The sequence below is a fragment of the Ixodes scapularis genome, unplaced genomic scaffold, assembly GCF_016920785.2.
Source record: "Ixodes scapularis isolate PalLabHiFi unplaced genomic scaffold, ASM1692078v2 PGA_scaffold10__122_contigs__length_95168666, whole genome shotgun sequence".
Taxonomy (NCBI): Eukaryota; Metazoa; Arthropoda; class Arachnida; order Ixodida; family Ixodidae; genus Ixodes; species Ixodes scapularis.
In genome coordinates, this window is record NW_024609836.1 from 9716251 (window position 1) to 9737383 (window position 21133).

A 21133-nucleotide genomic window follows, 5' to 3' on the forward strand; every position below is an offset into this window, starting at 1 on the left:
CTCGAAACGCAGAAAGTGAAGGAGAAAGAGGAGTTGCGAGGCGTTAAGAGAGCTAAGTCTGCGGGCGAGCATTAGGGGACGCCGCACTTTGGGTGAGGGACGGCCCAACAAACCTGGCAGCTAGAGCCACTAAATGAGCTACGCTTAGAGTGTCAGCACTCTGCTCTCCGATATTGTTGTGGGTGCCACCATATTGGTGCTTGTGCAGAGCAGACTCAACTGCCGGTCGACCTGTTCCAATAGTGCAACTTCCTCAGCATCAGATTTAATGTCAGGAAGCTGGCGTAATATTGCTTTGCTCTGTCGCAAACTTTATAAACATTAGCGGAGGACGGAAAAGCATTTCTCGTGGTTTCAGATAGCTTCAAACCATAATTTTAAGCCACACGATAGGTAAGTGTCGTTACTCTGAAGCGTAGCTTGTTTAGTGGCTCTAATGGTGGCCTTCCCAAATAAGGTGGATCGGAGCCTCCCACATATAAATCGGATTATCCACGAAACTACCGAGCCATTTTCAATACAAATTTAGCGAAAATATAAGAACATAGAGAGAATCCTAACAGCATAGTTGTCTGGTAGTTTATTCCTGATGTGTCCTAACCTTTTCAAGGAGGGGCAAAGGCACACGTAACGGGCCATTAGCAACTTCATACAAAAAATCGATATCTCGCATTAGCCTCCTTTCGTTCGAAGGTATAAGAATATTTTGCGGGACTAATAGACCTTTTGCAAAGTGTGCAGCACCCTTCATGGGCACCAAAGGGTATTCTGGGAAACTGCCGTATAAAACGACCTGTAGCAGACAGCAGAGGCTAACGGGCGAGGGCAGGCAAGCAGCTGTGCTCGACGCCTCCCGGATTCACCGAAGTACAAATAAAAAAAAACTAACTTAAAAAAAAAAAAAATCATGTTTTTTTTTTAGTTTGGAGGCTAGGTGGCCATTATAAAGGGCACAGCCATTAACATTCATTCATCCAATACCAAGGTCGTAGCGTTGAATTTTCTGTCACCCACAGAAGTTCAGCGTTTACCACATCCAAAAAAGTGGTGCCTCGAATTCCCCCCTACGACGTCGCATGAGCGTCGCGCCGTTGCCGTCGCGACGCTTCTGCGACTGTGGTGGAGGTGGCAGGCGCCCGTTCTGCCGCTGCTCGCTCTCCAGTGTGGCAGTCCACGGAAGCTTCGACAGCAGAGAGTTGGGACTCCGCGTTCGTTCCTGCTTTTTCCCAGTACTTCTAGTACCAACCACCAGGGTCTCGACATCCGCCACTCCGGCATTTGGGACGTCGTTCGTTGCCATTTTGGGACCGCTTTTGACACACGGGTGAAATAGGACGCTAAACACACTGCTCGGAATGGCATTCCAAGCACCGGTCGAGCACCACCGGTCGGGCACGGGCTCTGCTTCGGCGTTTGGCATGAAAACGCAAGTCGCAACCAAACTACGATGCTCGACGCAGGTGCTATCGAACTACCGCGAGACACCGAGCGAGCGCGCCCTTTAAATTTAGAGATCATCTGATCAAAACAGGGAGGAGGCCCTTATTCGGTTTGGAAATGATATTCAAGATGGCGGCCACAAAAGTGTTAAGTTTTCGTAAAATGGGAGGGGGCGCTTACACAAGTGGGGAGCGCATGCTCGGTATTTTGCGACGTCTTTACGTCTAATGCTTCCTCAACTACACGACTGAGTGATGCACGTCGCTTGATAGTGAGGGCCATAAACTCGCGGTAATGGTCCGTTTATTTCGGAGCAACGGCTACCTCGATGGTGGACACCTGAACTCGTAGTGGCTGAATGTGAAACGTACGCTTCACATTTGCGTTGGAATAAGACGAGTAACAGTGTCGTAAGGCGAACAGGAAACAAAAAATGGTCACATTTGTGAATGCACTGGCACTCTGGTGGTCAAGTACAAAGGTGACTTTCTTGCCAGCTGGCAACGCCCAAGTTTGAAATATTGTATAGTCAGCAGACTTTACATTTTCGAGAGTTGATATTTTATGCAATACGGATTATCTTCAGGTGCAGAATAACCAAGGTTTCTCTTATTAATTCCTTTCTAGTTTGTTTATTGAGGCAAGACATGGCAGATTTTGTAGATGATGGAGCATGTTAACAATGATTTATATATAATGCGAGCTTCATTTTAATAATGCCGGCATTTGTCGAGGTGTGCTTTGTGTGAGTATGTTTTATGTGCGGACCATGCGTCGGGTGCAGACCTGGTGCAAGGTGTTTACTATCCAGTGATGTTCCACGCGAGAAATTTTTCCATTATCAGAGAATTTTCGTTCTCTGTTTCAGTGAAAAGGGGAATAGGAATTTTAATGCGATTACTAGCAAGAATTTGAAATCTTAACGAGAAAACCCGAGAAAAACTTTAGAGAGAACTAATTATTAAAAACACCTTGTGGTCCAAAAGTTTTAAGAAAAAGTGAGAAAGTCACGGTGTAGGAAACAAAGGTGTTTGAATGGCTTTTAGGTGCAGGGAAACAGCCACGTCTAAAAGTTATATCATTGAGGTAATAAAAATATAAACTGACCAGTAACATTTTCTTTTCCTTAAACATGCAATTTCATGTGGCTTCTGTGGCAAAATGCTTGCAAAGTTAAATTTCGCAGCTGCTATGAAATTGAAAGTAAAAGAATGCAGGGATATTTTAAAATTTTACAGGAAAAGAGTACCTCAAATAGGGAATTTTTCGACATAGTAACCTTGGAGCGAGGGGTCACTAAAAGGAAGAACTGAGATGAAACGGAGCTTCGGGTCTGTCCGTCTTTTTTTGTCCCTTTCCTCCAAGGTTACTATGTCTATCCTTAACCAGCTTGCCTGCCTACTTTAACATCAAAGGAGAATTTTTGTACCCAAGAAGGGGAATTCTTAGACATGGTATGGAACATCACTGGCACCATCTAAGGAAAAACTTACTATGTTTTCAACCGAAATTACCCTGTGTCGGCTGCGATCCAGGCCTGTGCGACATGGTTATGACTGTCTTTTGTCTGTTCCCTTTGGTCTGTGTGGACTAGCCCTTGGAAAACCTTGGAAAAGCTCTTGGCCTGTGTGGACTAGCCCTTGGAAAAACTAGCCAAGTTCTTTTACATTTTTGTTTTCTACTAACCAGACATCTGCTTTCTCCTCCCAAAAATAAAGCGCTACAGTTTTCAACACCAGCTGCAAATGTATAGTTTTTTTACTAGCCTATCTATAAAGATGTTATATAGCACGCTCTCTGTGCTTGTGCCTTGCACCACTTGCTTCTTTTCACGTCAGTCGAAGAAAGTAAATTGTATTATTTTGTGGAACATTTGGAATAGGATGGCCTTCTGTTTGGTGCACGAACCTGAAAGTACAGGGAATAAAACGATTGACTTCATTCTTGGTTTGCTCGTGTCCGCATTACCTGCCCTAAACCATACTGCGAGCAAAACAAGCTTGGAAAGACAAGGGAAGAATTTTTTAATTTGCTGCCTAGGTTATCCAAGGAAGAGTCGCTGTTGGTTTAAGAAATCGCACCCTAACCTATTGCACGAACCAGCTGAACTCGGGTGACGTGATTTTAGAAAGTGGGCTGTCTTTCTGAATTACGGTGGCGATGCAGGCGAGTTGGTTCGTGACTTAAGACATTGGGAACAGCGCGCAAAAAAGATGAGGACAATGAGAGTAGAGCACAGGACAAGTGCTGACTGTCAGCTGAAGTTTTATTAAAAACGGCCCAAACAAGAAAACACTACAGAGCCAACCAATGCTGAAACAACCAATGGCGTGTCGCTCATCATGCATCTATAAAATCAATCTCTTTTTTGTGAAGATAAACAGAAGGCTGGCTGACGCAGTGCCCCGAGCCAGCTTTTTCGATAGCATGCGCCTCCAGCAGGGCCGTAACCAGGGGGGGGGATAGGGGGTTCTGACCCCCCCCGAAATTTTTTTCTGTGTACGGCCCTGGTCGGTGCACTGGCAGCCAGCCGATTTTAATCTCCACCTCTGCGCACGCGCAGTGGCGCCGGTCGGCTACCGGGTACCAAACCGGGACCGGATCTCCGGTTTCCTGTAACTCTCCATTATATGCCACCGATGCACATGATTCATAGGCGAAAATAAGACAATAGACACTTTCAAAATGGCCACCGTTGTCCCCGAAAACCCCCCCCGAAATTTTTTTCTGGGTACGGCCCTGGCCTCCAGCACCTCTCTTTCCACTTCTGTGTGCCCCCTGCCAATGATTATGGTATCTTTGAAGACGGGGTGACACAAGCAGTCTCTGCAGTGTACGCATAAGTGCCCTCCTGTCATTGACCGCAGGGAAAGGGCATGTTCACGCATTTTCTCATCATTGACCGCAGGGAAAGGGCATGTTCACGCATTTTCTCACTGACGCAGCGTCTCAATTCTCCCATATAAACCCGGCCGCATGACAACGGGAATTTGTAGATGACACCCGCCACGCAATCCACAAACTTGTTGACATGTTTAACTGTGCATGACCTCTTTCTGTGCTTTTGCAGAAGCAAAAAATGGGGCAGGAAACTGTTGTGCTACCTCTCAGGATATTGTCATCATCATCATCATCATCACCATCATTTATTTTCCTCGAAGGCCCTTATGGGCATTACACGAGGAAACAGTACTTCCTTTTTTTTTTTTTAATCAAACACTTTTGCGCGCAATTTTACGCAGTAAAAGTAATTAGTCAGATAAAGCAGAAAGGAAAGTGGTTTCAAAGGCAGCAATTTTATCTGTGTCAGTTACACACTTTCCCTTTTTGGCTGTGTTGAGCATATACCAGAAGTGTTGTTATCTCGTTCGAAAGATGGCAAAGTTGCTCGAAAGTAATATATGTCGAACGAAAGATATAACGACGTTGCTCTTTTTCTAGGACCGAAGAGACCTTTGTGACGCCTGCGAGAGAGAAGCAGTCCTGAGCCGATTCCCCGGAGTCTCGGTGCTACAGAAAACACTCATGCGCCAATGCTCAAATTTTTTTGGCGCTCACGGGGTATGGGAGAGCAAGGATCCTGAAGCCAAAAATTTACACTTCCATGCGCACCCTATTTGAACCCTCTCAGACAATATGAGCTAAAACATCCCAGCCTTTTTTTGGTACTTGCGGTGCCCAGAGGCTCTATCATCTCTCAATTTGTCAAGTAGTTTGAAGATTGAGACCCCAGCTTTTGACTTCATTCGTAATTTAGACCATATCTCTCAAAAATTGGCAGGTAGGCCAAAAAAGCATGAAGGGCTGTTTCAGCTCGTATCGTCCATGATTGTGCCTGTTTTGCCTGTACATCTGTCGATGCCGCATCTTGTTACATCGTGTCTCTCTTCTGCTTGAAGTGAAATATTCTTTGTTTGTGGAGAACACCAGGAAAACTGTGCTTTTCAGGTCTTGATATTTCGGCGTAAAAATGTCTTCGGCGTGGACAAGAAACTGCATAGCACCTTCTTTAAGTGTTGTGAAACATGAACGTTTCTAAAGAGTGCCTCAAAATGTCTTGTCTTCTTTTCTTTTTTTAAGTTTGGTGTTAGCTTATCAAAACAGGTTGACATCCTCGTAGTATTCATTAATGAACTCGATCGATTAATGTGATACGAGAGCCCTATGCTCGGCGTCACCTTTTCTGTGCCAGGTTGTTGAGGCTAGCTTAGTTTCCACACTTCTCGAGTCCCACGCTGCATACTGTGCGGAAACTGAGCTAACCTCAATTGTGTAGCACGAAAGCATTGATATCGAGCATAAGCAGTAGGTTGCTGCATTTTGGTATCTTGCAGATTCTTTGTGAAATGGCCGAATGAATGGCTGGGAGGGGGGTCTTGCCCCTTGTCTGTGACATTGTTCCCATCTTTACAGGTCTGGAAGAATGCCCTTGCCTCGGGCAGTAAATGATGGTTCGGACAAATCGGCCCTCATTAATAATTTTGCAGTGAGTCTGTGGACTGTGCGAAGTACATCAGTTTGTGTATGCATTGCTTGCATTGTGCTAATGCTGGGAAGGGTCGCTAGTGGGAGAGATGCGAGTTGTACGGCATGCATTGTGAAGACCTATTTAGTTTCTTGCACTTGCACAAAATCAAGCGAATGGCCTACACTGCTGGTTGGCATAACAAAAGCAGCTTTTTGGCATCTCGTTCAACCTTTAGCTGGATTGTTTTGTTTCAAGCATGTTTTGTTGCCAGTTGCAGTTCTCAAATGTAAAAGAGAGAACCAGATATGTGTGACATGTCTGAAGGCCGTATTCACTATTTGTCTTTAAAAGACTAGGGTCTTTGGAAAACTGATGAAAATGTTTTAACATTTTTGCCTTTCAGGAAACCAGAAGGTTGCTTTCTGCTCCCACAACTAGAATGCTGCAGATCTGACATAATTGCTGCAGTTGTTGATCCTCTTGGGATATGTGATCAATTCATTTATTCTAGCGGTTCTTCCAAGATCTGTTTCTGATAAAATCTATTTCTTTGCATGATCAATATAAATACTGCAGTGAAATCCTTATTGGTTTTCTGGGGAAGAGGGAGCTTGTCATATATTAGTTTTTGTTTTTATTTTAATTTGCTTTATCGCTTTGATAAGAAATGTGTTCCTCTTACCAGTTTCCCCACCAAAAACAGGTAGTAAACCATTCTCAAGACTAAAACTAGATGGGTTAATTTTTTTTTTTTTTTTCTTTTCAAATCAAATAAAATCAAATCTTTGTTTCCATAAAACTGGAGGGATGCCAGACAAAAAGCTGTTTATTCCCACTATAGACGTTTTCCACAGGGGCGCCGCCATCTTGAATCGTCGTCACTTCCAGTATGGGCGACGACAAAATAGTAAAACGTTTCAACCTGTAACCAGTAAAAAAATAGAGCGGAGCCAAAACGAGAATGTGTGACGGTTAGGCTTATATCCTAAATGTCTTCTGTTGGCGTGGCAACGGCAAATTTACGTTTTCGCCCATACTGGAGGTGACGACAATTGAAGATGGCGGCGCCCTTGTGGAAAAGGTCTATACAGGAGGTTTTACTTTTTAAAGTTTTTTTTAATGGGGTTCAATGCTTTGCACTTTGCTCATTCAATTTGGGTTCAATGATCATGGAACAGAAATTGCCATTGCAGGGTGCACCTTTTTTCCTTCTGTCTTCTGCATTCCCATAACTTGTTTCACTAGCTGTAGGTCTCTGAAGAGTGGTGTGATTCTAAAAACTTTGTTCTGAAAGGAGTCAAATATGTTTGTCAGTTTGCTCTTGAAACATTTCTTTCTTGTTAGAAAGCCCCTTTGGTCCTAGCACAGTCCTCGAGCCAGCTCTTTGACCATGCAGTTAGACGTGTCTTTATTGCTAAAAATCTGTGTGACTTGACAATACAGTGCTCCTTAGTTCGTTAAAATGCCTCATATGTATGTAATTACAACGAAGTCCTAAACAAAGCTTGAAAGCTAACATTTGACAAAGTGTGCCAGTTCAAGACATGTAGATATAGAAATAGTCAGCGGGTGAGCACATTTTTCTCGTTGCATTTATCATCCATGAAGTTGCAGCTAGGTGAAAGCAATGCTTTTATTTGCTTCATTTTGTTTAGTTGTTGCATTTTTTGGTGTGTAGATGTGATGTGTAGATCCTTTGACCTCTGTGGTGTGTCAGGTTGTCTTGTTAATCAGTTGCCTGCATGTCACATTTTGCAAGTTGTGCCCTATTAGATATGTGTTCATCTGCTTCAAACCTAATTTGGGTCAGAAATATTTATGTAAACTTGGAGCTTTTGCACTAGGGTTAGGGTGAACAGACGTCTTGTTTTAGCTGGGACAGTCCTGTTTTAGTGGTTCATTTTGGCCGTCCCGTCTTTTTAGTCCAACGAAGCCTCATTTCTCGTTTTCGTAGGAACATGCATAGCAGTTGCAGTATCAGTAGTAAGAAAATAAAAGAAAACTGAAGGGGTGTTTACTTGTTATAGACATAATGCTATAAAAATGAACATACTATGAAACATAGTGTAGTTGCATCTCCTAACACATTTTGTTCACGTAAACGTGTGTGGGAGACTTTTCTGCATTACGGAATTTGATGTGCTCCGGTTGGCAACATTTCTTCGTCAGGAAAAACAAGATGTGGGAGAAAACCACTTGCGTCCTGAATGAAAAAACTTTGTAAAAATATGCGTGTTTATGTTTCCGTGAGGCAGAGCTTTTTGTTTTCTACCTCGCCCCCCACCCTCTTATGTACCCTTTTTTACTCCGAGGATCACGGTCACCCTAGCAAAGGTGCATGTGCCTCTGCTTTTCCTTCTAGTTCCCTTCCTCTAATAGAGTTATCTAGTTAAATGGTTTATTATGTCTAATTTTATGACCAATACCTAAACACTGCACATCCCAACTTCTCTTGCATGCAGGAAATGACCCTCCGATGTATTCTGAAGAAGCCTGGGAGCAGTCCATACTCATGGGGTAAGCACCAGTTCATGTTTGCTTATACAATTAAATCACTTTAAAGGGAACCCGAAGAATTTGGGGAAATGTGTTCCATTCATCGGGAGTTGCATGTACAGTCGCCGACCAATTTTTCGGACTTGGCAGGGAGCGAAAAAAACGTCCAAATATACAGCAGTCTGAAAAATCACCAGATTAAAAAACTTGCCGTGATCAAGTCTATGCGGGCTTAAAAAAGCAGTAGATAGTGCCTTGCTTCATGTTACGCCTGTCCGCCTTGTTTTTGGTTACGCCTCTGTTTCTGTTACTTTTTATTAACTTGACAATTGCTCCTTTCTTTTGTAGCGTTATGGTCAAGTATGTTTTGCACTTCTTAGCGACACATTGCAGCGATGGAAGAGCACATGGGGCAATGATATCCAAGCCAGTGTAGTCCGAAAACACGATTTACCGAAATCGAGATGAGAGGCGCAAGTCCACGACTGCAATGTTTCATGAACAAAGCAAAATGGTAACAATGATGATGATAATGACGTGCAGCTAGAGAAATAAAAAGCTGTGCAGCGTCACTTAACGGTAGGACTTAGTAGTACTCGAGTAGCGCCGCCAAACCAAGCCCTTTCATCTGCAGCCAACATAAAATCCAAAATGGCCACTTGGTGGTGTTTCCCGCTGATCGTTTCCAACGATTTTGTCCGAAAAATCTCTCTTCGAACTGTCCGAAACATTGGTCGGGAATATGCACTATTTGTATCGGGTAGGCCACGGTTCCTCCTTAAGTCCAAAATATCCAGCAGGTTCAAATGATCTGTTCGAAAAATCGGTCGGCGACTCTATTGGAAAATGTATATGATGCACTGGAAATGCTAAATGCCATCTTGGAGGCTCTGTCGACAAGCACACAGCATGTAATGCCAGCTAGATAATGTAGCAAATACAGTTTACAAAACAAGGGAAACAATGACAAAAACTTAAGATTACTGCATTTGTGTATTTGCAGACCCTTATTAAAAAACATATAACTAGGGCTCCGGGTTTTCGGAGTTTATTTTTCGTCAGATTCGGAAAGTGTTTTTCGGAGTTTTTTTTTTTTTTTTTTTCGAAGATTCGGAGTTTAGATATGTTTGATTCCCAATTCTCCGAAATTCTGAGTTTAATTTTGCAGTGTTTCCTATTGAAAAGAAATATGTAAATAATAACCGGATGTAAACGTGTGCCAGATAAAAAATAAAATGCGCTTGTATCGATTAAAATTTCTTCAATTGAATTTGACAAGCGTGCCATTGCCGTTGGCAATATTAAATAGAGAAAAGTGACATTTGAAACTCTCTATTACATCCTTAACCAGTCTACCTCGCGCGGCCACGGGCTAGATTGATGGAATAGGATGGGATGGCTACGAGCTTCGTAGCGACTGCCCCCGGGAGTTTATTGATTTTAAGGTATCGACGTTTATCGAAGCAATACTTGTGTGCAACTTGTGTCGTGGGACAAATTAACCCTGTAATGCCCACAACGTGACTAAGTATGGAAAAAAATTACTGGAAGATGGTTTTTAAAACACTTCCAGAAGTCAAACAGAACAAAGTTCTATTTTTTCCAAACATTATTTGCATATAATACAGATTGTATCATATGTGATACACTGGGCATTACTGCCAAACATTCCAGCTATGGTATGCGATAAAACAATTTCTATCTTTGTTGTAACAAAGGTGAACATTGCACTTATAGCAGTATGTATATGAAAAATTGTTCAGTCCTGGTGGGCAGGATTTGCGTCGGAGCCTGCTAACACCCCACATCGGCATGTGGCCAACTCCATCACACCGCACATCATCTTGAGGCTTGCTGGCAGAGAGCTTGCGTTTTTTAGCAGCCGGTACAATCTCTATGGTCCATAGTTTTCACTGTTACAAAAACATACCTTCCCTTCTCCTTTCTCTAAATCACAAATCCCATGGCCCAACCTGGAAACCAAGAGTGGCTTTTGTCGTGACCCGAAAGTATGATGACCTGTTGCCCTGAATCAACCTCGACGAGACAAGCGGCAAGACTCATTTTGACAACGGTCTGAGATTTGAAAGATAATAATGGTGCCATTTTCCCAGGACCATTGAATCCATGCTAATCAAATTGTGAAAAAAAAAGTATTTTACTTTTTTTTTGTGGGGGGGGAGGGGGGGGGTGGCATTGGCACATAAACTTTCGGAGTTTATCGAATTTACCAAAACTTTACCGGCGTGTGTTTTTCGGAGCTTTTTGGATTTATCCGAAAACACGGAGCCTTACATATGACCACTTACTGGGCCGTAAAAGAAAACAAAAAAAAAAATCTGCTTATTTTAGCTCTTCCAACCGCTCCTTTTGACTTGTGTTGTCCATGGCCTAGAAATTATCCGTAACAAGTTCTGAACCCCGCCCTTGTTGGACAAAGGCCTTCAGTGTTTGCAGCGCTGGGTCTGCCTGTCAAAGGGTCACAACACCTCCGGCTGTCTTGTCGCCGGGTCTCTCTGATTCTCTTTACTCTCCTCATTGCAAATTTCAGCCACGGTATTCTCAGAACATGTCGCAACGTTGCCGTCAATCTGTGCATGTTCATCAGTCAAATGGAACTCGTTTAAAATGCCTCCAATAGGCGCCTTCCCCTCAATGGAGTCCTTGTGTCGTGCACGACTGAAGCAGTTGGCTGTTGTGCTATCCTTGGCCTGACTCCAAGCTTGGAGCACAGCACGAAGAATGTCCCCCTTGTAGTGTTTCCCTCGATCCACGCATGTAAGCATCCCCTACTGGGGGTTGTTGCGGAAGTGCGACTTGATAACTTGAACTACTCACTGGTTCATGGGCTGCAGTAGCATTGTTCTGTTCCTATAGGGACTTCAGACCTTGAATAGCTCCATGTCCAGGGCAATTATCTGCGAAGAAAATAACCTTCCTATTCTCCCCAAAGATTGTAGCATCCTCCAAAACTGCCAACTCTTCCGAAAATTCTAAGAAATGTAGGAGTTGGGACTAAGTTTACATGTTACAAATCTTGCTTTGAATTTTACGAAAAAATGCTAGAAGGAGGAGTGCTGCTGGTAGTACCTTGCACCGCCACAAGAGAGTGATAGGTGCCGTCTTTGGCAGCATCGTGGTTTCTACTATCCGTCTTTCTGATGGTCGCGGATCAATAACCAATCCAAAACCTAAAGCCTTTGTTCGTGTGTCCAGTGGTGTATTTTGGTTCGACGTGTTCAGCCGTAGTTCGTCCTCGCTGCTTTGGCCAGTTTCGTGGCGAGCAGTCAGGCATCTGTATTTGTTGCGCGTGTAATGTTCTCACATTCCCCTAGTCATGGTGGTTTCGCTGCACAATGGCAAACTCCAAACCTCAAAAGAGGTACTTTTAGGTATTCCTGAAAGCCTGCATGTCGGAACTCCCGTTGGAATTCCTGTGCTTTGTGCCATCCAAGAAGGGAGAAAAGTTTGGATTCTGTACTACGTGGACATGTGATGGAAGCCTTTCGCATGGTGGCAAGTCTGACACTAAGCTCCACGTCGGTTCGCATAAAAACCAGGGATATGTGCGAGCCGCGGATAACCAGTCAAATCTTACTACTACCCCCCCCCCCCCTGCTCCTCCCCCGCCACCACTGGAGTTTTACGAATTTGAAAGTTCACACAGATTGGCAGGTATGCCTTTCTATGAGTCCACTTTATCGAGGTAGTTTGCATCATCTACGCTTCGCAGTTTCATTCGGATAAAACGGGCAAAGTCGCAACGTTTTCGAAACAACGAGGACGCTTCAAATTGAAAATGACTCAAGACCCGAGCCTATAGCTCCGAGTGATGTTAGTGCCAACGAGAATGCTTGGCCTTTTCTTGCGCTGTCTCCCCCCGGTGCTCACGTTTGAAGGAAAGGGATTCCGTCAGTACAAAATCTTAGAGAGTGCTGTTTGGTCCACATTGTTATAGACAGAGGGATGGAACTGCTGCACCCATTGCGCCGTTGTGTGCCTAATGACTTTTCACGTGCCACACTGATGCAAAAGTACAAATAAGAATGAAGTTACGCCAAGGTACACCCACACTGAAATTATAAACGAGCCTCAACAAAATTAGCTGTCTCTCAGTTTCTGTTGGCAACGTTCATGTCGGAACTTGCTGCCCAAAGGGAACGCCGGTGGATCTGAGGCCCTGTATCCAAAGGTCGCCACCACGGTTCTACCACGGTGCCTGGTCTCCGACCGGTGCGCTTACCGCGTCCAAAAAAGCGGTCCCTCCATTTCTGCCCACCATGAAAGCGTCGCGCTGTCGCCTGTCGCGATCCTCGCGGCATCCCAGCAGTGGTGATGTGTGTGGCAGATGTCTATTCCGCTGCAGATCGCTTCCTGTGTGGCAGTCCACAGAAAGTTTGGCAGCCAGAAGTTGGGACGCCGCGGCAACAGTGACATTCATTCACTCATGATTTTCGCCAGCATTTTTGAGACCAACCGCCAGGGTTGTGACATCCGACAACATTACGGCTCCTGTGACGTCATCTGTTGCCACTTCAAGACCACTTTTGATGTATGGGCGAGATAGGATGCTAAACACACCAGTCGGAGACGTCCTCCAGGCACCATAGTTATACAGTCGAATCTCGTTAATTCAAAATCTCTTAATTCAAACTTCTGGATAATTCAAACTAACATGCAGGTCCCGTCCTACGTGTCTCTATGGGAGAAAACTCCCGGTAATTCAAACTTTTGCGGTATTCAAACAAATTTTCGGTCCCCCTTGAGTTAAAATTAATGAGATTCGACTGTACTTCGTTTCAGCTAATAACAGTTGTTACAGCACCCCTCATCGCGATGCTTCTGCTACCTGACCCCTTTTGAAGCCATTCTTTGTCGCTCTGCTTCGTCGTCAACGAGGTTGAGGGGCTTGGAGCGATAAACTGGTATCTCAATCACCAGAGATCAGTGTCTAGCTCCGATAAAAACCCAAAGTACAGCACCGCGACTGACGGGATCTAGCGGAGGCCTTGCAAAGCTGCCCGAGTTTTTATCGTAAAAACACATTTTGGGTCAATAAACAATTATTTGTTTACTATTATTAAAGGTCAATAAACGATTATTTGTGAGCGGTACTTAAAATCTAGACAAAAAACTATAATGTCACGTCTCTAGTGGCAAAAAATGTACAGCAGGGCAGTGGCCAACTGTGGGTCACTTTCAGCTGCCAGTATATTGCTCTAAGGCTCTCTAGCTCGTTGGTCTGAGTCCACACGCAGATGATGCTACAAGTGCGAGCTCTGGACTTTTAGCGTCCCTGCCAAGAATGCTCGCTCGTGCAGTGCAAGCACTGTTCAAGGCCACATGCTGGCGCTTCTAGCATCGGCTGCGTCTGGACACAAGCTGAAATGAAGCATAGCTGCCATTGCTGTGTGTTTTTCTGGAGTTCTGGAGTCACTTCATCCAAATGGTGGAGCAAACAGCACCGCCATATTGAGATACACTCAAATGTATTTCAGTTGGCACGCCTTTCCCTTGGCTCTACTTGCGTGACTATAGACGTTTCCACTGTTTACAAAAATCACTGTCCAGCCAGCGCTCGCTGACAATTACGGCCAGCCAGAAACTGTGCGTACATGACACACAAACACAGCAATGAATGCTTCCTCATATGCTTTTATGGAAAGGTGTATTGCAAAGCCCAGAGCCGACGTTGGCCCACCTCGAAATCGTGCGCAGAGAACTTGGGAACATAAGGAAGGCAAGGGAGCACTGAGGTGTATGGCAGAGCAAGGTATGAGTTGAAAGCTATTTCTACCTGTTGGTTTATATTTACTTCTTTGCAAGTCGGTTCCATCACATGTCACACTGTTCTGCAGTTTTACTTTATACGATTTGTGTAATTTTCATATAATTTTGTAAAAAATGTTTCAAATAAAATGTTAATTGAAACTACCGTTAAGTTCCCATGAAGTTATCTGCATGCCATATTTCCTAGAATTTTGAAAACCAGGTGACATTTAGTTTCTATTTTAACATTCTTGAAACTCGTACGCTGCTTCCAACTTGCTCCAAGACCTCGTTTTTGCTGCTCCCAGCCTGCGCCAAACTGTAGATACAGTCTAAGCTCGTTATAACAGACCTTGATTTTGATCAAGATTTCGGTCTGTTGTAAGAGGAGTATGTTGTACGCAGATATGAAGTTGAGTCAATGATATGTAGAGGATAATCAACAGAACTTCAGAAATCGGTATGTTATATCCAAATGTCTGTTGTAACCAGGTCTGTTGTAATGAGCGTAGACTGTATTCTCTGCTCTCAGTACTGCTCCAAAGCTGCGTTGCCCAGTTCCATCCCTGTGCATATCATCTGGTTCAAACTGGCAGAGAATCTCCGGGAACCCGCGCACCTGCCAGTCTTTGCACACAGCAGCAGAGGCAGCCGCCCTTTCTTTTGACGTGACGCAAATAGCAAGACCCTTTCATTTTTTAGGGGGGGGGACACTACCTGAGCATGTCTACTTCTGAACCGCTCACTCAATCGGCGTGAAATTTGCAGGTGGAGTTTGTAGCCATATAGAGGGAGGGCATGCAAAGTTTCAGCCCTGTGAACCAATTTTATGAGGTTCTATACCCCCCTCCCCCCCCCCCCAAACGAAGTAAAGCATAGCTTTGCATGGAATCAGCTCTATGAATCTATCATTGAGAAATGGTGTTGATCACCACATATTTTTCTGGTGGAATGCATACTGGAATACTTGTTGCCGGTTACTAGGAAAACAAATTTTTTTAAAAATGTGCATTTTTTCGGGAAAAAATAAAATTTATGAAATATATATATATTTGTTTTTACATTTCCCAAGTTTTGTAAATTACAATTATTCCTAATAAAGGAACATGAAAATGCAAAATATAAGTTCATAGTAACCGGCTCGATAAAATTTCAACATACAATCCGCAAATATTACATCTCTCCTTAGTTTCATACTGAAACAATAGTTTTATTAAGTGGGATTTGCTGCCAAAAAGAGAAGTCGAGATAAATGCACTTGAAGTTTTAAGACAACATTTTAGAACTTTTTTTTTGCGTCTTAAATGTCAGAAATTCTTTCAAGCAGGGGAGGTAATGTCTTCTTCAAACTTCTGATATACAGTCTAAGCTCGTTATAACAGACCTTGATTTTGACCAAGATTTTGGTCTTTTGTAAAAAGAGTATGTTGTATGCAGATATGAAGTTGAGTCAATGGTATGTAGAGGAAAACGAACCAAACTTCACAAATCAGAGGCCAGATTCACGAAGAGCTTCTTAGTTTATGAGAACTTAGCTAAGAAGTTCGTAAGTTAAGAACATCGTAAGAAGAGGAGAAATCGGTATTCACGAACGCGTTCTTAAGTGAGAGGAGGAAAGCGACGTTGTCGTACGGAAAAACTAAAACTTACCGGTGCTGTTGCTATGGCGACGGCGTCTTCGGCAGCACGAACAACCAATCGGAGAGCTCGGCATTTGTTCGGAGCCGTTCGGAGCACGTGGATTTTTCATAACACAGGCGGCCTTTCTGCCACCGCTTGTCTGGGGTTCGTATCCGTGCAGTGATATGTCGACGCTAACACGATTTAAACTCGCCCGAATGCCGAGGCCGGGGTGAGTAACCGCCCCCTCTGACTGCTACGAACTCGATCGCTATCAAGTCAACACAACTGTCATGGTTGGTAAAAGACGGCCCGCAGTCGTTTGCAAAGTGACGTAGATGGGAACAAATCGCCGCGGCGTTTTTTGCGGCCTCGGAGAGGCGGGAGCGAGCTGACGTTAAAAAAAGATACGTTTGAACTACGACAGCGTAAGCAAGAGCCACGTAAATGCCTGTTCACACTACGGAGCGGACGCGCGTGTTTGATCGAAGTGCTGGATTTGCGCTGTTGGACCGCGAATTGATAAGCGCTTCGGGACCGATCCTTTACGATCGCAACTCGATCCTGACGTGACACCCGGCGAAGAAAGGTTGGACCGGCATTGCGACCCACGAACTGTTACAGCGATCGACAGTGAGGTGCAGTCGTGTCAGAATAAAATGGAATTCTAATAACAAAGTGTACATACCATGTTGCGAAGGTAATCCATACGGCGTTTATTTGAGCTTAATATCACACAAAACAGAGATAGAATCGATGAGAGCCCCTTTTCGACGACAGCGTTCGTCACCGTTGCCTCGGAAAACAAGGAGATGACAAGAGGAAGAGATTGACCTCTTAATCTAGAATTGAGGTCAGCGATCAAACTATAATACGGGAAGGGTTCACAAGGGTCGCGCGGGCATATTCCACTCAGCACGCCAGCCGGTCGTGGGCTGCAGACGGTCTTCGCCAAGGACCGTCAGATCATCGCTGCGCCGAGTCGGAGTGCCTGCTAGGCCTATCTGCCAATCGGTCAGAGTCCGTACTCGTGGCCCTTGGAGTTTTTCCCGGGTGTCTGTGGATCCAGCGCTCTTGTTCGTTCGTCGTGGTCTGTTTCAAGTACTTTTTACTTGTTTCTTGCTGCTTGAAGTCGGGACGCGTGAGAAGCGCTCGTAGAAAAATAAACATCCGTTGGTTGTCGCGACCAACTGAGCGATGTGTCGGCCATGCTGATTTGATCGTAAGAAGTGCGTAAGACAGCTCCGGAGCTGTCGTAGGAGTTCGTCGTAACCTGCGCAAAACTTACGAAAATTTCGTTTCGTGAATACGGATTTGTTCTTAAAGGGACCATGAAATGACTTTTTTACTTTTTCCACATAACTTTTACAATAAACCGTCAATGTTCACTGAATGCCGAACAGGCATCCGTTTTCGTCTCGGTTTATTAACTTCTACACAAAAAATTAATGAAATATCGACTTTTTCTTGACCGCAAAACAAGCCGTGACGTACGATGTTTCCGGAACCGGAAGTTCTCTCTGCAGTAGGAGATGGGAGCGTTAGCGAGTTGGGGTGCGCCGGTGGGTTTTACTGCGCCGATGTCACCGACGTATTTTCTGAATCGGCGCCTCTCATCGCCGCATCGCAGCTGAACGAAATTCATTGAGATACGTTGCGCTACAGCGACAGCATGGGACTAGTCCCATACGCCGGTATGCCTGTTGGGAAGTGCAGATGGGAACAATTTGCCGCGGCGTTTTTCGCGGTCTCGGAGATGCAGGAGCGAGCCGACGTTAAAAAAGATACGTTTGAACTGTTAGCAAGAGCCACGTAAATACCTGTTCACACTCGGAGCGGACGCGCGCGTTTGATGAAGTGCTGTATTCGCGCTGTTGGTAAGCGCTTCGGGACCGATCTTTTACATTTGCAACTCGATACTGACGCGACACTCGGCAAAGAAAGGTTGGACCGGTATTGCACGTATACCCCGGTATACCTCCCACGAACTGTTACAGCTCGACAGTGACGTGCAGTCTGTCAGAATAAAAATGGCATACCAATAACAAAGTGTACATACCGTGCTACGAAGGTAATCCATACGGCGTTTATTTCAGCTCTATATCACACAAAACAAGGAGAGGATCGACGAGGGTCCCTTTTCGACGAGTGTTCGTCAACACTGCCTCGGAAAACAAGGGGAAGAGATTGACCTCACCTCTTAACCTAAAATTGAGGTCAGCGATCAAACTATAATACGGAAGGGTCCACAAGGGTAGCGCGGGCATATTCCATTCAGTACGCCAGCCGGTCATAGGCAGACGGTCTTGCGACGAAGCAACGCTGCGTCGAGTCGGAGTGCCTGCTAGGCCTATATTCTGAGAGTTTCGTCGGAGCGGGAGTCGCGGCTGTTGTCGCTCTTCTCGGGTGTTTGTGGATCCAGCGTTCTTGTTCGTCGTGGTTTGTTTTAAGTACATTTCTTTCTTGCTGCTTGAAGTCGGCACGCGCGAGATGAACACGTAGAAAAATAAACGTTCAGTCAGTCAGAGTTTTGAGAGGAAGGAAACCAAAGGAAATAACCGTTCTGAACTTGGCCCTGCCCTACTGCGCACGCGCAGTAGTTGCTTCGTTTACCACACGATAGATGGCGCTTGGCTCTCAGCATTATCAAATTTGGCAATTTTCGCCACACATCTCTAATTATGCTACAAAATGTGGATCTGAATATTATTTAACAAAACTTTTAGGAAACATTCGCCGGCTATTTATTGTTTACGATCGCGGTGCTGGTGAGGTAGGCTCTTACCCAACAGGCGATGTGGATTCGGCTGACGTGCACCAATTCTGCGTATGCATCGTAGTGAAAAGGCAGAGCTTTCGAAGGAAAGAAGTCGCAAAAGAGTCCAGTTTTCTTTTAAAAGTTCTATAGCAAATAATTTTTTTTGGCTCCCTAGTCTTGTGTTTTTGTGTTCCTTTTCACACCTTTTACGACGTGCGGTGGATGAAATTCGATTTTAAAATCATTTCATGCTCTCTTTAAGTTTTGTCTTACGCACATTTTTGGCGTAAGATCGTTTCGTGAATCTGGCCTCTGTATTTTACATCCAAACGTCTCTTGTAACTAGGTCTGTTGGAATGAGCTTACACTGTACTGACATTGCTTTCAGCTATTTTCACTTGTGGATGACAAGTGCTATGCAGTGGAGCACACCTCACCAACATATAAAGAATAATTAGTTTTGACATGGTTTGTCAGTGCACATTGATGAGACTTTGTGAGGGTGTTCCTTGTTCTCCATACATGCCAAAACTCTGCAGTTCTGAATATGAATCTTTTTGAGAAAAAAGGTGCAATTCAAGGTAGTGTCCCCTCTCAAACCTGGACCGACCTTCGCTGCAGGTGAAGCCTTCAATCCCGAATCGCAAAACAAATTCTTCCGCTTTCACGCAAATTAGAGGTCCGCTGATGGGAATGCTCTTGTTCCGAGCTTCTCATCCACAACACCAAGCACCTCTCAGGCTGCTCAAGTTCAGGCAGTGGTCCCCACGACTGGTCATGGTACAACGTCGGAAATTGGAACTCGGCTCTTCATTGGCAATCGTTTCCCAGAGTATGCCTCATTCGTTATGCTACGTTCAGCCCCTAAGCTAACAGTGTGGCACCTGTCGGATCATTCAGCTGCCTCCCTTTCATCGCACGACCTAGTTTTCTGCGGGTATGAGTGAGAGCATGATCATGTAACAAACGGTAGGCCTGTCACTGTTCCAACAAGCTCATAGCTTCCACCGCTCTGTCAGCCTGGGGGTGAACAAAGTGTAGGGGTGCTCCGGTTTTGCTCATTGGCTATTTGTGACCCCTGCGAAACAGATGGCACCTAGCAGGAAAACGCTGAACTAGCCGGAATAGGTCCTTTCACAATTTCTGCTCGTCTCTTGTGGCTTCTGTGGTTGCATGTAGTCGGCAGTTGGCGCCTTGCGTTGCTTCTCTTGTTGCGTAGGGCGAGCAGTTGTCCCGGTGACCCTTGTCATTACCGTCGTATCAGCATGTTGCCTAGGTGGCTTGGAATGCAACCTATGCAAGCGCATTAACCAGACATTTTGCGTTTATCAACGTTCATCAGCACAGTAAAAGGACAGTAGGTAGTCCTTTCATCACTTCCCCAAAGAAGGCCAAGCCTCTGGAAGCTCGCTTATGCCAACAGATTGCCAGAGGTTTGGAACATACTTGATAATACTTGTGGTGAACCTTTTTGAGCCCAATGCTTGTCTGCTGAAGCCTGAGCGTTGTGCTTTGAGCTGGCACATGGCACGGCACGGCTTGTTTTTGACCGCCATATTTGCCCATGAGTGGCAACCCCTTTAGGTAGCTGAGTTGCAAATTGAATAATGTCGAGACACCAAGATCTAGCGCTTTGCACAAAAAAACTAAATGATTCTTCTGTGATGATAGAGACCTTACTATCTCTAGCCTGTTTTTTGGCCTTGTGATTCGTAGGTCAGAGTGATCGGCCCTTCTAATTGTCTTTGGCAAATAGAACTCATGCACTTATTTTAGAGAATGCATTCTGAAAAATAGTGATTCTGGCTTGCTGCATGGATTCTTGTGAAAAAATATACCGGATGCACTAGCTACGACGTTTATCGAATTGCACAGGCTTCCCCATTTGCGCACTTCGGGCGTGCCAGAACTGGAATTCCCCGAGCCTGACGCTGCCGAACCAGTCTTCGAACCGGATCCTTGTCAGCGGATTTCGCCCAAGCCGGCTTTTCATACAGGATTTGCTCCCGAACTGGCTTTTTATCAAAAAACTGCCTCTGAACCGGCTGTCCCTGAAGGAGTCTTCTTCAGGCCAGATCCCCATCAACGGGTTGTCCCTGGACCGGATTTTGGTCAACAGACTGTTCCTGAACTGGTTTCGTGTCAAGAAATTGCCCCAGAACCAGCCGCTTCCGAACCTGTTGTTTCCGAGTCGGCCGTTCATGGATCTGGCACGGATAAGCCTGGGAAGCCGGTCGCTTCTCGTGTTGCATGGGGGTACAAGAGGTGGCCGAAGGTGTACTGGCTGCCCCAGTTTTCTCCAGGGCTGCACAAGGCCCTGTTGATGGAGGACGCATCCTTTTACACATCTGGGCGGACGAGGCTCAAGACACTGCTTATCAATGCCATTGCCAGGGACCTCGCCAAGTACAAGTTGTAAGTTTCCCATATGCTGCACTATCCTATATTTTTGAAGTTGTGCTCCGACAATATTAAAGCTATGGCTTTATGTGGGAACTCTCAATGCACCTCACTTGTTGGTGTTGGTCACTCCGTAGCCTTCCGTGGTTTGACATCATGGCCCCTGCCACATCAAGCTAAGT

At 45.0% G+C, this 21133-nt stretch overlaps 1 protein-coding gene across 9 annotated transcripts in view; it reads left to right on the forward strand.

Annotated features, from left to right (window-relative positions):
• LOC8023850 overlaps window positions 1-21133 on the forward strand; it is a 104400-nt gene that overhangs the window by 9004 nt on the left and 74263 nt on the right. For 3 of the 9 annotated variants that reach the window (XM_042287333.1, XM_042287338.1, XM_042287341.1), the window contains exons 1-3: window positions 4332-5962; window positions 8371-8425; window positions 20427-20966. In XM_042287333.1, the coding sequence (XP_042143267.1) occupies window positions 8385-8425; window positions 20427-20966 (581 nt within the window). In that variant the 5' untranslated portion in view covers window positions 4332-5962; window positions 8371-8384. Of the gene's footprint in view, window positions 1-4330; window positions 5963-8370; window positions 8426-20426; window positions 20967-21133 lie in introns of those variants that run through there. The other 6 variants (XM_042287343.1, XM_042287348.1, XM_040205445.2 and 3 more) reach the window with 5 other exon arrangements.